Source organism: Cyprinodon variegatus, unplaced genomic scaffold (assembly GCF_000732505.1).
Source record: "Cyprinodon variegatus isolate N-32 unplaced genomic scaffold, C_variegatus-1.0 Scaffold65, whole genome shotgun sequence".
In the NCBI taxonomy this organism is placed as follows: domain Eukaryota; kingdom Metazoa; phylum Chordata; class Actinopteri; order Cyprinodontiformes; family Cyprinodontidae; genus Cyprinodon; species Cyprinodon variegatus.
Window position 1 is genome coordinate 274,499 of NW_015150518.1, and position 18,847 is coordinate 293,345.

The 18,847-nt window shown below is 39.9% G+C and overlaps 1 protein-coding gene, 1 long non-coding RNA gene and 5 other non-coding genes across 7 annotated transcripts in view; 4 read left to right on the plus strand and 3 right to left on the minus strand.

Annotated features, from left to right (window-relative positions):
* The first annotated feature begins 2,144 nt into the window (after nucleotides 1–2,144).
* LOC107082926 lies at nucleotides 2,145–17,594 on the plus strand. The gene is made up of 3 exons (XR_001481161.1): nucleotides 2,145–2,262; nucleotides 10,845–10,974; nucleotides 17,386–17,594. It is a non-coding gene; the product is annotated as an uncharacterized LOC107082926 (long non-coding RNA).
* trnav-cac lies at nucleotides 2,792–2,864 on the plus strand. Its single transcript has one exon. It is a non-coding gene; the product is annotated as a tRNA-Val (tRNA).
* trnav-aac lies at nucleotides 3,127–3,199 on the minus strand. Its single transcript has one exon. It is a non-coding gene; the product is annotated as a tRNA-Val (tRNA).
* On the plus strand, nucleotides 3,492–3,564 carry trnav-cac. The gene has a single exon. It is a non-coding gene; the product is annotated as a tRNA-Val (tRNA).
* trnav-aac lies at nucleotides 3,832–3,904 on the minus strand. The gene has a single exon. It is a non-coding gene; the product is annotated as a tRNA-Val (tRNA).
* trnad-guc lies at nucleotides 4,836–4,907 on the plus strand. Its single transcript has one exon. It is a non-coding gene; the product is annotated as a tRNA-Asp (tRNA).
* Nucleotides 6,108–18,847, minus strand: part of LOC107082925 (hepatitis A virus cellular receptor 1 homolog) — a 15,546-nt gene continuing 2,806 nt past the window's right edge. Inside the window, exons 2-8 of the mRNA XM_015371822.1 lie at nucleotides 17,421–17,599; nucleotides 10,799–10,961; nucleotides 8,962–9,066; nucleotides 8,804–8,883; nucleotides 8,598–8,709; nucleotides 6,894–6,927; nucleotides 6,108–6,757 (exon numbers count right to left, since the gene is read on the minus strand). Of these exons, the coding sequence (XP_015227308.1) occupies nucleotides 6,673–6,757; nucleotides 6,894–6,927; nucleotides 8,598–8,709; nucleotides 8,804–8,883; nucleotides 8,962–9,066; nucleotides 10,799–10,961; nucleotides 17,421–17,599 (758 nt within the window). The 3' untranslated portion in view covers nucleotides 6,108–6,672. The remainder of the gene's footprint in view (nucleotides 6,758–6,893; nucleotides 6,928–8,597; nucleotides 8,710–8,803; nucleotides 8,884–8,961; nucleotides 9,067–10,798; nucleotides 10,962–17,420; nucleotides 17,600–18,847) is intronic.

The window sequence follows — 18,847 nt, forward strand, 5'->3', positions numbered from 1 at the left end:
TTATTGTTAAAAGTCCAACATTTTCCTCTGATGAAAATATATATTCAATGTAATCATATTAAAAAAAATATGTCCACAATATGAAAGGGTGTAGGAAAAGAACATTCTTCAATAATTTTAAAGATAATTACTTGAAAAAGATTCATTGCTTCTATTCAAAAACTTAACTTAAATATTAAGAAACTAAGAAAAACAATAATTCTACATGGAAATTGTAGTTTTATTCATGGCCACGGGAAGGGGGGGGTGGTGCTGCAGCACCCTCTGGTGGCGAGAGGGAGATCTTAAAAATGAATTTGAAATACTTTGCACCATTTACAAATTTCTTATGAATATTTAGGGAAAGAATTCTAAAGAATTCTTTGGATTTTTAATTAACTGTTTTGAGGCCTAATCAACACAAGTTCACAGAAGATATGTTGTCATGGCAACATCAAGCAAGCTAGTGGTCACCTAGTAAAGAAGTATCCTGCTCGTGGCAGCAGAATAGTAAATGTACACAGTTTAATGACAGAAACGAGGAGGAAATATGGCACAGAAACACATTTTGCATTCATCCGTTCATGAGAGACTTTATCTCTACGACCTCAGAGCGCACCTCAACATTTGGACCCCTGTAACCAGGCAGGCCACCCTGCCTGTAGCTCAAAGTAAGAGCATTAGACCTCTTCAAATAAGACCTTTTTCATCAAACTCATGCAAACTGATTCCCATTCTCCAAGATCTGAATTACTAAAATATACCAGTTACTTTGATCGTGCCTTGGCTATACCTGCCTCGAGAGCCATGTAGTTTTATTGTTGATGTTTGTCAAAAATGCTGCAAAATTTAGACTTGGACTGATTTATTTTGCTATTTTGTATACAGACGTTTAAACAGAAAGAAATTTTGTTTAGAACAGTACTCTAGACAATTTCATTTTTTAGAGTGCAGCATTGATAATGTAAGCCACAGTGATAAAAAAAACAAAAAACATTGCGATATTAAGTCACTATATCTAGTTATGGAAGGCACCTGTTTCATGTTTGCTTGGCAGCAGTGATGTCAGACAGATCTGGATAGGATCTTAGCATCCAAATGGGATTTTATATCCTGGTGGAAGAGGATCTGATGCTGGAGCATTAGGGGACTGCTGCCTGGGCTTCATCCCATCAGTTGTTGTTGAGCTGCTACTACTGCCTCCAGCTCCTGAAGCACCCCCTTCTCCTGGTTATGTCCTTTTTTCCCTTGTAGCTTTCCAGAGATCTATGCTATAGTGTTAGTGGTACCAAATGAAAGCTAATAATAATCTTACATATGGTGCCAAACACATTAACACCTGTGTAAATGTTAACAAATTTTATTGCACTAGCCTACATATTTTTGATGCTTTGAAAAAATTCGGTCTAAAGAGCATGATGTTTTCATATCTATTTGTGCAGTTTAACGTAACCATAGTATTTTAGTGTTGTTTTGATCTTGAGCTCTTTGTGTAATTGATGTGGAGAACTGTTCAATAACGATTAAATATAATAATAATAAAATTATTTCCTTGTGGTTTGTTTAAAATTATTTTGAAGCTAATAGAGTCACATGTGACATAAACACAGTGAGGTTTATGCCAATGGACCAAATTATATGAAAATAAAGAACTGAATCTATTTACTTACTTATTTTTATTTTATTTTAAATAGGTATATAGGCTCATAGGTCTATTGTCCAAAAAATAAAAATACATTTTCACAGCACCTCTTGTTCAAAAGTTCTTCCAGAGGCCCTGGTTTTATCTCGTAGGATGTTTATATTTATTTTTATTATACTGTTTACTTAAAGTTTTTATATGCTTTTGGAATAGTATATGTGTGAATGATAATGCAAAAAAAAAATCAAAAACAAAATGTAGCGAAAAAAACATTTAAAATTGAATTTTACAAGCTAGATTTTTGGGGGATCTAGTTTTTGTTAGATTTTGTTTTGTTCGCGGTCCTGCCTCCTTCGCATATCACTTAAAATTATTATATATTTCCATAAAGCGAAGGGGCGGGGTTTAGGAAAGGGAATGAGTTCAAGAAACGAGCTTAGGAAGATTTTGTTTTATAAACTGACCGTGACCTCAGGCCCACTGTGCGGACTAACACAAGGCCGAAGTACCAAAAAATATGCCAATCAATGCGCGTGTCTTTGAAGATTAACTGTTACTTCGCTTAAAAACCCCAAATGTTTTTCGATAACCTGGAATAAAGAGGAGTTGGATAATTTTACTGTAAACCGACGGATAAAACGGTAAGAATAAGAAAATTACGGAAGTGTTTTATCGTGTGTTCGATAAAAAAGAGCAGGATGCTAAATTCGGTGCAGCAGTTAAAGCACAAAGTTAAGCAAGTTTACGCGTCACAAGTTTTTATTATTAGAGAAAGTAGTTATGGAAAAAATAACATTATATCTAAATATGGATGATGTGTTGGTGAAGTTTTATTATAAAAATAAATATATTTAATATTTTATGCACCGGTTGGTGGTAGGCCGGTTGTAGTTGGTCGTTTTTTGTTATTTCAATCGTTTTTAACGGGACTCTTTCATTTATTCAGTTAAATGTAAATGCAATCTGCACAGGAAAGCAGTGTAGATACGCTACGTATATTATTGGCAGTAAAGTGCGGCGCTTTTGTTTTATGAAGGGCTCGCAAGAGCATGCACTCGGACTCGTCTATCAGGAAGCTAAAGGAGTATGAGGCTCACCAGAGAGAAACGCGCTGCCTTGGCAGTAAAATGCGGTGATTTTGTTTTATGAAGAGATGGCAGGAGCATGGCGGTTTCCGTAGTGTAGTGGTTATCACGTTCGCCTCACACGCGAAAGGTCCCCGGTTCGAAACCGGGCGGAAACAATTTTTCTTCTGTCTATTGGAGTCATTAACGCATGTTGAAATGTTTTTTTTTTTTTATGACTTTATTTAGCTTTAACTTGGACCACTAAATGAATTTTGCTGATACAAATTTGAGATGTCCATTTTTGCTTTTTCTCTTTTTCCTACAGTTGTCTTCCGTGCGTTATTACCCTCTAAAGATGTGCTCTGTTCGAAAATAGTTTTAGACCGCGGTGATCAGCATATTAGCCTGATAAGTTCGTACCAAACGGATAAAAAGTGATGTTTCCGCCCGGTTTCGAACCGGGGACCTTTCGCGTGTTAGGCGAACGTGATAACCACTACACTACGGAAACGGCCATGCTCCGACTTCAATCCCACCCGAGTATTTACATGGCCTTGTGTGTCCTTTTATGCGTATGGGTTGGCCGGTAGTTCAGCATTAATCCACGTCCGGATTGATGGTATCTGTTTTGGTATTAGCAGACAGATGAGTATTTTCCGGATGTATAAAAGTCCAAACAATACAGTACCGTTGACAGCAATAATCAGTTGTGAGCGTTCCATGTATGTGTTGCACACAACAGCATGTCAGAGCATGTAAATAACCCGTTCGGCCGATGTACAATGGACCGAAGCCCTATCAAGGTTTCCGTAGTGTAGTGGTTATCACGTTCGCCTCACACGCGAAAGGTCCCCGGTTCGAAACCGGGCGGAAACATGTTTTTAGTCACGTGGGACTTTTACCAATGTGTTTGATGAATACCACCAGCGCCATCTCCCGGCGCTGAGTCCGACGTGTGGTTTTTGTGTTTGTGTTGAGCTGCAGCTGAGTAGAACCACTGAAAATATCTTAGAATGTATGCCCCTCCTTATGCAGCTTTACAGTTTCTTCTCTCTTCTTCGGTCTAAAAGTTGTTCTGCATTTTTCCTGATTGATGTCTAACTGGTGGGGAGCCTCATTCAGTAGAGACATGAAAAATAATATTGTTTCCGCCCGGTTTCGAACCGGGGACCTTTCGCGTGTTAGGCGAACGTGATAACCACTACACTACGGAAACGCTGAAGGATGAACAAGTCAGGGACTGCAAAAACCACAGCAGATACACTACTAAAAAACGTGAGAACGCGGTGATAATCACCACTTTACTAATGAGCAGTGATACATATAACATCAAGTTACATAATCAAGTATAAACAACAAGTATAATCAACAATAAGCGGGAATGCTTATGAATTCCCACTTATTGTTTTGCTCTTTTAATTTTTCTGACTTTAACTAATCATGCAGTTTTCAACCGATTTCAACAATTTTGGTTAGCAAAAAATAAAATAAAAATTAGCAAAAAGCAGAGTTAAACAGTGATAGCAGAAAGATGCGGAAAGATTTTAAAAGTTGAATGGTGTTTCTAGCTGAAAGTATGATGAAGTAGTTAAAGGTCATAGGATAGGTTTGAGACCTCCAATAATGTATGTAATACATCTTTTTTAAAGATCTAATTTCTTTGTGTGTCTTGAAAACTGGAGTTATTACATTATTTTACTTTACTAGAAATCAACACAATATATTTGGCTTTAGTTCAAGAAATTAATTTTACAAACAGATACCTCTTTTATGGCAGTGGATTGTGAAATCAACAACTAAAAAATGATGCCCTCACAAGTGTTAAAATGATCCATATTTTATTTGTCATCCATCATTCACAACAAAAATATTTTTTAAATGTCATGGATCCATTAAATAGATCTGTGTTGCATTTGTGTTTCCAAAAATGCTCCTTGGTAAATACAGTATTCTGTCTTTGCCACTAAATAAGATGAAACAGCGCCAAATCACGTGGTGGTAATATAATGTATTACATCCGTATTGGATTAGGACTACCATAGAAAATGAATGGGAAACTGTTCAGGGCTCTTTGGGTAAACGCATGCGCAGCTAGACAAACACTGCTAGAACAAACAGCTCACATGGCTCTAGGATTACTACATCACTCCTCGTTAGTATAGTGGTGAGTATCCCCGCCTGTCACGCGGGAGACCGGGGTTCGATTCCCCGACGGGGAGGATTGTTTTTTCTTCCATTACTCCTATCAGACAGAGAACATAAAGTTAGCCCTGATAATATTTTTGCAAACATTTTGTATTAAACCTCCAAAGATAAGATGCGAGTACCCTGTTGTGCTCCTTTACTACTGACTTCTTAAACACAGGCTATTTTCTAGGCTGTTTGGTTATGCTACGTTCACCCCTAAAACAGCAGGGGGAGCCGCTAGTTTACATGCAAAGTCAATAGTTGACGCGCATCGAGGTGCAGCAAAACATCCCACAGCTGAAGCTGCACGTCTTGAGCTTCTGAGCATCTGACATGCGGAACGCGCAAACGCAGCAAATAATATTTGAAGGCAGGACGGTAATCTATATGAACTGACAGCACAGATGAAGTTTCAGGTGGACTTTCTCACTTAAATACAAATTAAAACTACTTTTTACCCACTGATCACAGCAAATATAGCTGCCATTGTTACAGACGAAAAAAGGATAGGGTAGCTCCGCCCAGAACCACTTTTCAACCTCACAGCCAGAGCAGCAAAGATGCTTCAGCTGCGCGCCAGAACTAAACTTGTACAAGCATCAAAAATGAAGCAGCACGCTCGTTTTTGCTGCTCTTGCAGCGCAGTCTGGTCTGAACGTAGCATTAAAGTTTAGCACAGGCTGTTATCTTATTAGTTAGCAAAAAGAAAATAAAGTCTGGATTATTTGTTTGCATTTTAACTGCAAAATGATGGGATTTAGCTACAATTAAATGATAAAAAAGACTAAGCTTAAGTGAGTGAATAAGTGCTTGTCTGATTATGTAAATGCGACATATAAGTATACTGATTGGGTATTGGGATGGGGGCTCATGAACAGCATTGTATGTTATATTGGGGGTTGTGACTGAAAAAGGTTGAGAACCGCTGGTCTAAGAGGTGTTGTAGAATCCCAGAGGCTTTCATTTAAAAACATTTTGGCCATAAGAGTTTGTTTATTGTATGCATGTTTATTGATCCGTAGTGATCATCCTATTAGGTGTATTGTAGAATCTACTGAGTGAAAGATGCCAATCTTCGAGCAATTCGATTTTTTAATTATTACTTTTAATATTCAGTAAAACTGAAAGAATAACTGGTATAAATTACAATTCAATTCAGTTTATTTCTATAGCGCCAATTCACAACACGTCATCTCAAGGCACTTTACAGTTCAACAGATCATACAGTCAAATTGATTCAAAGTTTTCTATCTAAGGAAAACCAGTTGATTGCATCGACTCATTGACTCGAAGGCAATCCCTCATACTAAGCATGCTTGCAGGAACAGTGGAGAGGAAAAACTCCCTATAAAACAAACACTAAGTTCAGCAAAAGTATTGATATAAGCCTTTATAACATATCAGCGAATGCAGCATAGGTACATTTTGTTATTTTTCCTGCCAGTAGTGTCATAGTGATCAGCCTTACTTTTAATAAAAAAACAACGATTTACAGAATGTAAACAACAAAGTAAAGCTCTGTTTCAGCTCAGGTTGGGTAAATGATTTAACATCTTTTCTTTAGTCTTGATCACAGCCTTAAAGATTACAATCCAATACGCCAGAGTTTCTCATATAAAATCCTGGGCTCACAAATCAGTCCTCTGGACCTCTGGTGGATTGTCTACCAGGGTTTTTAGGAGTTGGCTTGTTTTTGCACATGGGTTTTATCACCACACCACAGAAGAATGGTTTTCTGATGAGATACGAAGAAGTCCATGCTGGATCAGGACAGTCTGTCTGCTGTCTCTCAGCACTCTAGTCCAAGGTGTAGATGTTCTCCTGAACGGGTCTTCTCATGCGGATCTCATAGATAATGTGAGGAGGTTCATCAGAGGACAAACTGAAGGAGAAAGAGAACACTGATCACATGGCAGGTCAGACACTGGTTGATTCTAATGAATAATTAGAGGAACCCAAGACACGGACACTACCTAATGAATCACTAGGAATTAGTCTGATTACTAGAGATTACTCACCAGGGTGTCTTTAAAGCTCCTCTGTAGATCCCACCTGGATTAAAAACCAAAGTAGAGTCAAAGGGCGCCACTTGGTATTTTTCAAATAACAGTTTATAAAACAGCAAAAACATTTTTATGTTTCCTTTCCTTAATGAGCCCACCCTCAGCTGGTGATAAACGTGCTGCTCTGGTGGTCCTGCTGCTAAGGAAGCATTGAGACCAGTTTAACTTCCCACTGAAAGGTCTAACTTTACGATTTAGTGCCCTTTTCGGGCCGACTTTCCAGTCGTGCAAGAATTTTTAGATCAGGCAGACTTTCAGCCTGATCGTGCTTCTTGCATTGTGTAGTGTACAGGAGGTAACAAGGGTGGATCAGCCTCTCACGATCACCTCCCAATCAGGAATCGTGAGGTCGTGAGAAAATCAAACATCTTTGAAATTCGGTCGGCCGTCGTGGGCAAATTGCTCAGTGCGCAAACAAGGATTCTTCTTCTTTTTCTTCTTCCTCTTAGATGTAAACAAAGAAGCATGGCGGGGGTGCTAGTGAAATTGAGTTATTTCTTTAAAATCGACAGACCGTAGTAGCCATGTTTGCTCAGCCATGTCTTTGTCCAAATACGTCATCGCCTTTTCTTTAGGGCTTTCAGCACACAAGATTGCAAGATTGCCAAGGTAGCGTTTCACTCTAGTGAGCTTCATATTCCACTTCTACTCATTTGACTCCCTGATATAGGAGTCCGAGTAGTGCCATCTCACTGCGGAGCTGAGTCAGAAGTGTTTTTTGGGCGTATGGTGTGAGCAGGTAGTTTGCATTAGAGCGTTGGGTCGCAGTGTCGACCGGGCATACCTTGTGCGATTTGTTTCAATTACTGCAGCAGCTACAGCTAACATTGTACGACAAAACCGCATGGTTTCATCATACAATGTGAGTTCACAGCTCACAAAGTATGTTCTCACACTGTGCGACCCGACGCTCTGATGCGATCTACCTGCTCACACTGTACGTCTAAAAACCACGCTGGACTCCGTAGTGAGATGGCGCTACTCGGACTCGTCTATCAGGAAGCTAAAGGAGTATGAGGCTCACCAGAGAGAAACGCGCTGCCTTGGCAAATTGTGCAATGTTGTCTGCTGAACGCATTTAGACAAAGACATGTCTGAGCAAAAGAGGCTACTCAGTCTGTCAATTTTACAGTATCATCAGAGGAAGAAGAAGCAGGAGAATCCTTGTTTGCGTACTGAGAGATTTCACCGACGACGGCTGACTGAATTTCAAACATGTTTGATTTTCTCCTGACGTCATGATTCCTGATCGGGAGGTGGTCGTGAGAGGCTGATCGCCCCCTCGTTACCCACTGTACACTACACAACGCATGGCGGGCGATCAGACTGAAAGTCGGGGCCAATCGAAAAATTCTTGTGCGACTGGAAAGTCGGCCTGAAAAGGGCAAAAAATTGTACAGTGTACGCCCGGGTTAGGAACATACATCGTGAGCTGAGAACTTCTAAACCCTGCCGTCTCGTCGTACAGTGTGAGCTGTAGCTGCGTGAGACCATTGGAATAAATCGCACAGTGTATGCCCGGCTTAATGGATGCAAGAATGTGCTGCTGCTTAGGGGGACACATTCAGAAACTAATGGTTTCATCAGAACATGCAGAATGTTGTATATTCTACTGTAAAATGAGAAAATAATCAAACGTAAAACTGGTTCCTGACATACGTTTAAAGGCCAGGAAGAGGAAAACAGCAGCGATGACCAGCAGAACGCTGAGGGACAGCGATAGGACGGGAGCATTGATGTGAAGAGACAGCGAAGGTAGAGGATCATCCGCCTGAAAGTCAAACAGGACAGAAGTGGATCAGTTCACAGTCAGGTTCTTCAGGTTTGCTGCAGGACATTTAGGTAGAGAGGATGTGGACCCTCACAGTGATGGCGTCAGAGCGCAGCTGAGTGGAGTTGCTCCTCAGAGGGACCCGCTGAGACGACTGCAGGGTTCTCCAGTTTACTGCATGGAGAGAAAAGGGTCACCATCCCCAGGTTCTTACCGGTTCTTCTCAGTCGCCTTCAGCAGGGATCTACAAACCTGTGGTTGTCGGCTCTGTGGAGAGCTCAGCGAGCCTCGGCTCGGTGGCTCTGGCTGTTGTCATGGCTGTGGTTGTAGTTTTCCGAGGAGGATTGGTGGATGGAGCTAAAGAAAGCAGACATCCATCAGTGTTGGTAGATGGAACACTGGATCCAAACTGGATCCATTTACAGATTTCTCTGAGAGGTTCTAACACAGAGAGCCTTAAAGTACAGATTCTCTGTTGATGCATTTTAAGATCTTTCAAGTTTCACTGGGGTTTTCTCAGCTAGCGTAGCCTAGCTCAGCTTAGCAGCCCTTTGTCCTATTGCTTCTTCAGTGTCGCCTCCTCTGTCCTGCCGTGTAGCTCAGATGTTTAGTAACTCCTTCGCCTCCTCTAGTCATAATGGTACAGGTAATAAATTCAGTATGTTTACAGCTTTGGATCCACCAGCAGGTAGAGTCATCTTTTGGGCTTAGAGCATGAAGGAGAAGGAAGGGTTAAGGGCTGGTTATACTCCAACAGCAGTGTGTCGCAGTGAGCTTGTCACAGATATTTTTGATTTATGTCCAATAAGGGTGCAAATCACACTCATCATGGCGATTCGATTCAGTATCATTTTCCTGACCCATTCGATTATTTTCGATTCAATTTTTGGTTGTTTTTTTTATGTTACACACTAGACAATGTTTCAAATTTAAAATAAATCAATGAAAGCTGTAATATCGTTATGCAATTAACACAAGTAGCAAAGTTGTACTCCACCTAGGCCTAAGAAAACCTCATTCATTGAAAAATAATCACGCCTCGGTGTTATAGATTCTGAAAGGCCTAGCCTCAAAAAATACTGCAAGTGGAAAAAGGGTAGTGGCTAAAGGAAGCGAGGTAGGAGGGCAAAATAGGTTTAGCACCACCGCAGGACGGGAGTCGGAATTACGTCCAGGAGCAAATGGATAAAAATAGACCGGAGGAAAAAACAAAACAAAACATGAATCGTTACTCATGTGAACATGTCGATGCTTCCGATAGTCGGCTGTTGGATCGATGCATCGATACAAAATCATTATTATTTACACCCCTTATGACCAGTATTGAAGTGTGGTCTGCACTATGTTATTCCACGCCACAACGCAAGAGGGACAATCAGGAACTAGCTGTGGGTCTAGATATGGTCGATGCAGTGAGGAAGTGGGGGCAAGTTTGTGTGACAACGGAGGGACATGAGGGCGAAAAAGAGCGGGGATCCAGGTGGAAAAAGGGTCCCATGGTTCTCGTGCACCTCGCTCTTCTAGCTGGTCCATTTTCACGAGTCGTTTTCCACAATGGGGGTCACACAAACAAAACATGCCGGTAAGGCACCAAACAGGAAATACGCATAGTGTAGAGTGGATGTAGATTTGACCAATCAGAGGCCTCCTCTCTGACCACTGTCTGTGGTCACCTACAATTTTGGAGAGGTGCAGCAGAGTTTCTGTGGAGGGGGCGGGGCATTTCTGCGTTCACTGCGACAGACATGCAGACGACCAGGTTACTGAGTATAAATCAGCCTTTAGCCTCCATCATACTCCAAACCATCCTGTTGGTTTTTTGCTGAAAGCTGGACAGTTTTACTGAAAGAAAGGTTGATAGTGCCTTCATCAAATCAAGCAGAATGCCACTAATGGGGACATATATTTATTGGATTGGATTATTCATTCAAAACCAGGTGGAAACATATTGTTTTCTCCAAAATATTTACTTAGACATTTAATGACAGCTTTAGAGACTAATTGGTTCAAACATGAAATTAGAAATTCATAACCAATATAGGAATTCATAAATGATAAGTAAAATAATGAAATATATAGCAGAGTTCACCTTTGACCACTCTGAGGTTCATGATCACCTTCTTGTCGTTAAACAGGCCGTCTACGTCGACCCTGCAGCAGTACGGCCCGCTGTCTGTCCGCCTCACATTGAGGATGTCCAGGTCCATCTGTCCATCCAGGACGTCCCCCGTGAGCCGGTACCTGTCGTCAGCCTGCAGCGTCAAGGTTGGGTTCAGATTACTAACTGTGGGGTTTAACTAGTTATAATATATTCAGGATAGTGCGAGAGTTTTACTCACAACTGCCCCTAAAAATAGATTGGTGCAAGTTGGTAAAAAATAAGTGTGCCTGTACAGAATTCACCTCTTTCATTCGCATTTTGCTCTTAAAGGTCAGGCTTCAGTTACGTAAGGCATCTGTCTTTTTTTTTAATAAGAAAGAGGGAAGAATTTCCAAAAAGTCAAATGGTAAATTTGTATGAGGAAAGTACTTAATGAACCAGTCAGGAGACGACATGCTGCCTCATAGGCTACGAGCAGCAACACCTAATGCGGAACAACAGTGTTTCCATCTCAGTTCCTCTGCCTCTCTAGCTCCTTTTTCCTCACAGCTATTTTCTGTGTTAAAGGTATAGAGGAGGATTTTTTGCGAAATTTTGAAAAGATCCGCCCTCTCCACTTTAAACATAGGATAGCCTTATGTAAATATAACGCCAGAATGAATGACACTTATTTTGATGATCTACCTGGAAAAAGAACATCCTCCACTATAACTTTAATGGAGATGAATAAAGCAATATTGATGAGTATGCTATGACACAGTCATAGCATACTCATCAATATTTAACAAGTTGTCATATGTTGCTGCTAGCCTCATGAGAACATTCTGATCTCGCGAGCTTTCAAGGTTTCACTCGCAGATCAGTCTGGAGACTCTCCGTTAAAGAAAATTTGGAGCCGTTCACCAAACGAACGTCCAATCAGCGTTGGCTTTGAGGCAGGTTGAGGTGTGACGCAACGAGAAGCGCGACAGTTCAGTCTAAAGAACATGGCGGCTTCAGCCGACGAAACTAGCGTTAGCGTGGCTATCGAGCAAGTTTTATCGGAATTACACTATATTTCTTCACTGAAAGAAGAGCAAAACACTGCTCAGGAGGCTTTTCTCAGAGGAAAGTATGTTTTTGCTCTTCTCCCAACTGGTTTCGGCAAGAGTTTGATCTCTCAATTGGCTTGTGCCTGGCTTGTGGTTGTGTTTTCGTCGTCGCTCTGTTAGTACGTCATATGCTTCGTTGATCTGATTGGTTTATTTGGCCCGTCTATCACCAACATAGGCCAATCAGCTAACCAGTATTTTCGCCCCTTCCCAAAATTACTTCAACGGAAGGTTTCCAAATGGATAAGCGGAGCAAATCTATCTGGCGGAGTCTGGTTATGTTGCTGCAGCCTTAAAGATGTTCCAGTCAGAGCATTCAAAACAGTCTTTGAGTGTTTCCATGGCACCCTCAGACCAGACTCAGAACTCTTTAACTGTGGGTTTAGCCCTGATCAGCTGGGGCTTATATGCAGGGATAAGCATGACTGATCTGATGAACCGAGGTTGGGGCGGGGGGATGCTCTGAATGCATCTTTCATATTAGAGTAAATCAAGTCTAAAATGTTTTCACCCCGAGTTGCAAAGTCCACATATTGATAAAAATGAGGGAGAGCAGGTGATGCTGTTCTGATCAGCATCACGGCCGAGTGGGAAAGACGGCGCGATTTCAGGGACTGTGAATATAAGGAGGGGAGGGAATCTTCCGCAGGTTCCAGGTTCTAAGTGGCCCAGATCTCCCTCCCCTGCCTAGTTTGAGAAGTAATGTGTTTACAATCATGCAAGTTTCTCCACATAATTATACCTGCTCTCTGTGATTGTGGTATGAATTTTATAAGTCTGGGACAATAAATGTGAAAATAAGGAGGGGAGGGAATGTTCAGCAGGTTCTAAGTTTAACAAACAGTGTCAGAAATGATCTAGAATGGTGCTGATAGCAAAATGAGGAATTAGCATCCACTGAGCAGAGAATGTATTCATCGCACACTGACTGAAGCACATCGACTGAAACATACAAGTAAAATCCTATTAATTCCAATTTATCTGTCCACCAAAACTATCAATTTTAAGGCATCCATGGATAAGAAATATGAAAACATTAAAAACATGTTTAAAAATTGTCTTTTCGTTCATATTTCAATCCGTTTTCTCATCAATGGGCGGGAGTTTAGGGAAGGTCATTCTGGGCATGACAGAGAAAACCAGGAGGATCAAAGTAGGGGCGGATTTAAGAAATTTGGGGCCCTTGGCAAAGACAGGGATGGGGCCCTCTGAATTGAGAGGACAAGACATAACAGACACATTATAGAATATATATAAATATGATGTTTATGTCTGGCCAATGGTCATAAATGAATTAAATGTTGACATCTGACTGCAAGGTCCCTCGTGTGACTTGCAGAATGCCTGTCATCTGATCAATGGTCAATAGCTTCAGTTAAAGCAATACTGGTTTTCTGATAAACAGTCTATTTTATAAAATAAATACTCTAAATGAATATTTGAAAGGTGAGTAAAATCATTAGATTTTATATAGGCTATTCATTTGAGGCTAATTCTAATGTATTTGAATTTGTAAGCAGTTTTTTTTTTTCAGATTTTGAAAATAAATTCAGCTGTTTCTAGTTGATTAATTGAATTTGAATTAAAGAAAAAAATTGACTTGAAAAGATTCAGATATTCCTTTGCAATGTTTTATGAGGTTTTGTTCCAAAGTAAAATCAAAGAAGTGTTCTACCATGACTATAAAGCTGATCCCAGTGGGAAATGAGTCCCTAAGTCTGTAAGTAGCTCTGGCCGTGAGCCATGCCAGTCTAGGGACTGACTGCAGCTCTACTGGAAGGTACCTTGGTCAAGGTCAATGACCGGCAAACCTGACATGTAACAACCAGAACATGCATATTGCTTTGGGTTAATAGAATATATTAATTAGGCTATTTATGCTTCCATAAAAATAAAAAAAATCCACCACCCCCCTTCTTTTTTTCGACTGCTGATTAGAATGAAAGTATTCAGGAGACGATGGTGAACCTAAAACCTACATTAGCTGCAGAAACAAAGAAATCAATCCAGCCCTTTGTTAAGGACAAAAACTGCTTCACTTTTTTAGATGAATTCTGCTCTGATTCTATCTTATTATCCTCCAAATATTCCCAGATCAGTTCTTCAGCAGGACAGTCACACTCAGTGACGCTCACACACTCTCAGGACATCCTCAACAAACCATAAAGCTCCCACGATGAAGACGACTCCTGGATGTCCTTCTAAAGTCTCCTACCCTCCTCTGACCCAACCGCGCATCCAAAGTTCCCCTTTCCATCGCAGATCTCAAGCTTTGGACCTTTACTCTGAATAATCTTGATGTTTTCTCTGAATCAGACTTTCCTGTCCCCAGACGACATGTCCTGCTGTCTGGCTGCGCAGAGCTGGTCTCCTGAGAACCTACATCCATTTCTGTTCTGTTCCTCTTTTCCTCAGACTTTCTGTGTTTTCTCCCCTTTAACATGTTCTGTTGATGATTTATAAGATTATTTGGACCTTTCAGAACTGGACCCAGCCAGTATTATCCATGTTTAATACATTTTTTAGACTTTGGCCATTCCTCTATATGTGTGTTTGTGCGTTCTCATGTGCTCGTGAAACGCCATCATCCTCAGCCCTAGTACTGTTACAATTCACAAGAACGGCAGACTGAGAACAGACAAAGTCCCCGATGTTGCTCTCGCCCCTCTCTCCTTACCCAGAATGCATCAGAGGAGACTTATCTGTTCTCAAGATTGACAGCTTTCCCAGCATGCACCGCGGTAGCAGCAGCTTCAAAGTTAGCGCTCACAGAGCTCAGAGTGTTAAGTTAAACGTTCTCTATAAAAGAACGTTTTAAGATCATTTGAGCCAATAATGTAATACTTTTAAGCATCTCTATATGGCCCATTTACAGATTAAGTGCGTAATTTAAAAAGAAGTTCCGATATTTGAGAGGATCACGGCAACCAGCGGACCTCTGACGCTAACCGCAGCCGGGGCTAACGTTAGCCCACCTCTCTCTGCATTGCTGTGTGTGAATTATTTTTTATTCCCCCACTAAATGAAAAAAGTAAGAATTTATTATTATTATCTAGAGATTATTAATAACAGGAGATTAAATGCAGCTCCAGACTAGCTTTGAATGTGATGTCATCACGCGAACGCTTCTGTTCCAGTTGACCCATCTTTATGCTACATGCTCAGTTTCCTGTATTTTTGTCCGTATTTGCTTTCTTTTAAATTGGGAAACAGCCACTGAGTTTAATACTTGAAATTCATTTTATAAATACACAAAATTTGAGCTCTTTTTGTTCCTTTCTGATCCTAACAGCTCTTTGCTGCCTGACTGCAGGTTTCCTGCTGGTTCATAGAGGCTCTGAAGGTAGAATAGGAGGCAGATCTTTAGGCGATCAGTCTTCTCTCCTGTGGAACCTTCTTTGTATTCTAAGACCAGGCTGAAAACTTCCTTTTGGGGTTTATTGGTAAAGATTAATGATTACAACTGCAGACTTGTTGATACCTAAAAAAAACAGGAGACATCGGGTTCTTTCTAAAGAGCAGCAAATGTTATCAAAAACGGGGGGGAAATATTTCCTTTGCTGCAGTTAAAGGAAAACTATTAACCCTCTCAAGATGGAGGTGTATCCACCAACACATCAGCGTTTGCTTCATCATTAGATCACTTTGTAAAAAACATGCAAATACGTGTAAGAATCAGTAGGTGTGCTGGTGGTTTAAATCAAACAGGCACATAAAGTGTTAACATAAGTGTATGACTGATTAAATGCATTCTGTACTGTACTGTACTGTACTGTACTGTACTGTACTGTCTGTTCCCCACCACAAGGGGGTGCTGTTGAGTTGTGTTAAACGTTCACTTCCATATCTGATATAAGAAAGCTGAAGGTTCAGTACATCTGTTCTGCAGAAAATAAATCTGCCCTGGATGCTGAATACAGAAGTTGTATGGTCTACCTTTCTGGTTTTGCACAAGTGGACTCCTGCTGTGTGTCAGTAGAACTCCTGCTCACATAAAGACACTTTTCTATATCTGTAACCCAGGACATGTGACTGTGGATGAAGTATACTCATAAAACCAGGATTTATCAAGAACCNTGAAGTATACTCATAAAACCAGGATTTATCAAGAACCATCCACAAAGAGAGAGATTTCCTTCTACTGCTGCTACATTTGTCATTTATATTTAACTGTTTTACTATGAATTCAGCTAAAAAAATACAAACCAAGGCTTTCTAAATAATATTTGCTCACATCGTACCAATGTGAAGGTGATGTTTTGAACCTTTTATTTTAGAGGATCAATAAACACGTTCAGCTTCACTCATTCCTGTGATTTTACACTCCCTTTTAATGACACAGATTCTGCAGGATAGATGTAAATACATGATATAGTACTTATATTTATGATCCTGTACTGAGGTCAGAGCAGCACTGCTTCATCAGGATTTAACTCAATAAAAGTAAAGGATTTGGTAAAAAGGTTTATGAGTAAAATAACGTGATTTACTGTTTAAAATGATGGAGGAACACAAAGCCAACGGTTAAGTTATTTTAAATTCTGATGTTTTAAAGTCTATAATGAAATAATTAAAACAAATGAATAATTTGATGGAAACACATTAATCCAAACAGAAGAAACTCTTTTCCAAACCTGTTTTCTTTTTTACATAAAGCTTATAAACCCAGTACCTCCAGTGATAATATTTACTGCTTGCTGTATTTAAGCAGTATATAAAATAACCAGATATAAAGTTAACTTATACACAAAAGTAAAGTACGGAAGCTGAGAGCTGTTGTGTCCCTCAGATAGTTTTTAACGGATGTTTTCTCGAAAAAACAAGTTAATTTTCTCATTATCTAAAGATAACAAAAGCCGTTTTCTCGTCATAAAGAGATGCTTGGTGTGTTAAAACTGATTACATCCTTCAATACCACAACAGCAGGAGAGGAGTTATAAGTCATGGCAGCCTATGTTTAATTCTGTAAATAACCCATTTATTTTAACTTTTAGGTAACGAGACGACGTTGTTGGTTTGATAATTTGCTTCCACTTCTGACTCTTAAGCAATTAGAGCAATACCTCCGGCTCCTTAGCACCAGGTGTTTGCTGAACAGCCTCTGTGTTACACCTGTAGCAGGTATAAGATGCATTAAACAAACATGGATGCCTCCAGTAAAGCACATTCAAATGAAAATTTCTCTTAATTAAAAACACTTATACTTTATTGAACAGTATGTAATGATTTCATATTAAAAGTACTTTATATGACCTGACTTTTTTAAAGTATATGAATTAAATGTAGAAAAGGGAAGCTGATTTAAATTATAATCTTAAAGCTCAAAAACGAAAATAATCCTATTTTAGTGTTGTTTTTTTTTGTTTTTGTTTTTTTGTATTTCAATATTCGATTGAAAAAGTAATTTCCAAACTGCCCAGCAGGTGGCAGCATTCATCCAGTCAGAATCAGGTCCATGTTGGGCTTCATTTCTAACCATTTAAGCTCCTGAAAGAGAAGAACCAGAGGAGGAGGCTGACCTTGGAGATGACCCCGTTCTCATCCGTCTGCACCAGGATGCTGCTGCACCAGAAGGTCCCGCAGCCTCGACCCCAGCAGACCCGACTCAGCCCGAACCGATTCACCGAGTACTGACAGGACAGAGAGGCCACGCCCCCCTCCATCACCTTAAAGCAGGAGACAGACAGCAGTGGGCCACCTGCAGAAAAGAACAGCAGGAAAACACAGAAGGAGACAGAGAGGATCAAACTGATGGATGTTTGAAAACTGACCCGCAGTTTGACTTTTGAAATACCTACCGATAGCTGTGACAACAGATCTGTTTGCTCTGATTTTATCATTAATATCATTCATTTTATCATTAAATTTTATCATTAATATATTGTTTTATCCTTAAAAGGCAACTTGAGATTAGCATGAGGTCAGAAAAGGAAGTCATGGACACAGTATTCAACTAGTGTTCTTCATTTTACCATAGTTTACCAACTTTGCTGTTTAAAAGAGTTTTAACCCAACCTGAATTAATTCTAGAAATAGACTGAATAGACCTGGCCCTGGATGTTTCCATCGATGCCTGATCCAGGATTTTCTTTAGTATTGGGAGCGATTCAGATGTTGGATCGTAAGAAAGGATTAATTCACAGATTTAATGTCTAAAGCTCTAATCCTTAACTTTCTAAAACAAGGAGATAAGCAGGGTTTTTGGGAGCCAATTTTTTAATTCTGGACAGATTTCCAAAGCTTGCTTAACTTTAAGAATATTGTATTGTCGCCAATATCTGACACAAACATTATTTGGTGTAGAAAGTAAAACTTAGGCTCTTGAACATTTAGAAAAACTGTCTTATACTGATGGGCAAATGTTTCATTCATAGATGTAGGTATGTTAAAATAAAGCCCACTTTTTGCCATTGGAAATCTGAGACTGACTAAATCCAAACTATCATTATTGTTAGAACCCTATGATTTAGTATAAGAATGCCCTTTGTTATTATTTTATTATTTTACTTTAGTAATGCTGTTTTTTTTTTTTATTTATTTTAGACACATTTTAAGTGTGTAAGCTGTGTGATTTTTATTGTGTCCTGTTTTTGAATTATTTTGTTGTGTTTGTTTTTTATTTGCTCACTCATTGACGCTCCATTTTACGACTTAATTGGTTAAGATGTTGTGTTGGATTTAAATTGCAATTTTCCCTGTCATTCTTTAGTAGTAAGGTTTGCAGAAGGACCTATTTCCAACTTAAAGGTATTGTTGAGGATTTTCGCGAATTAAAAAAAAAAAAGCACAAGCACAACCATGTACCCGGGATCACCTCTGTGTGGTTGGTCACATAACTCCTCCTCCACTACGCAGTGCCTGCGACATCTTTGTTATTAGTTGCCGCTGTGGGCTAGCAACCAGGGGCGGATTTAGGAAATTTGGGGCCCTAGGCAAAGACAGGCAG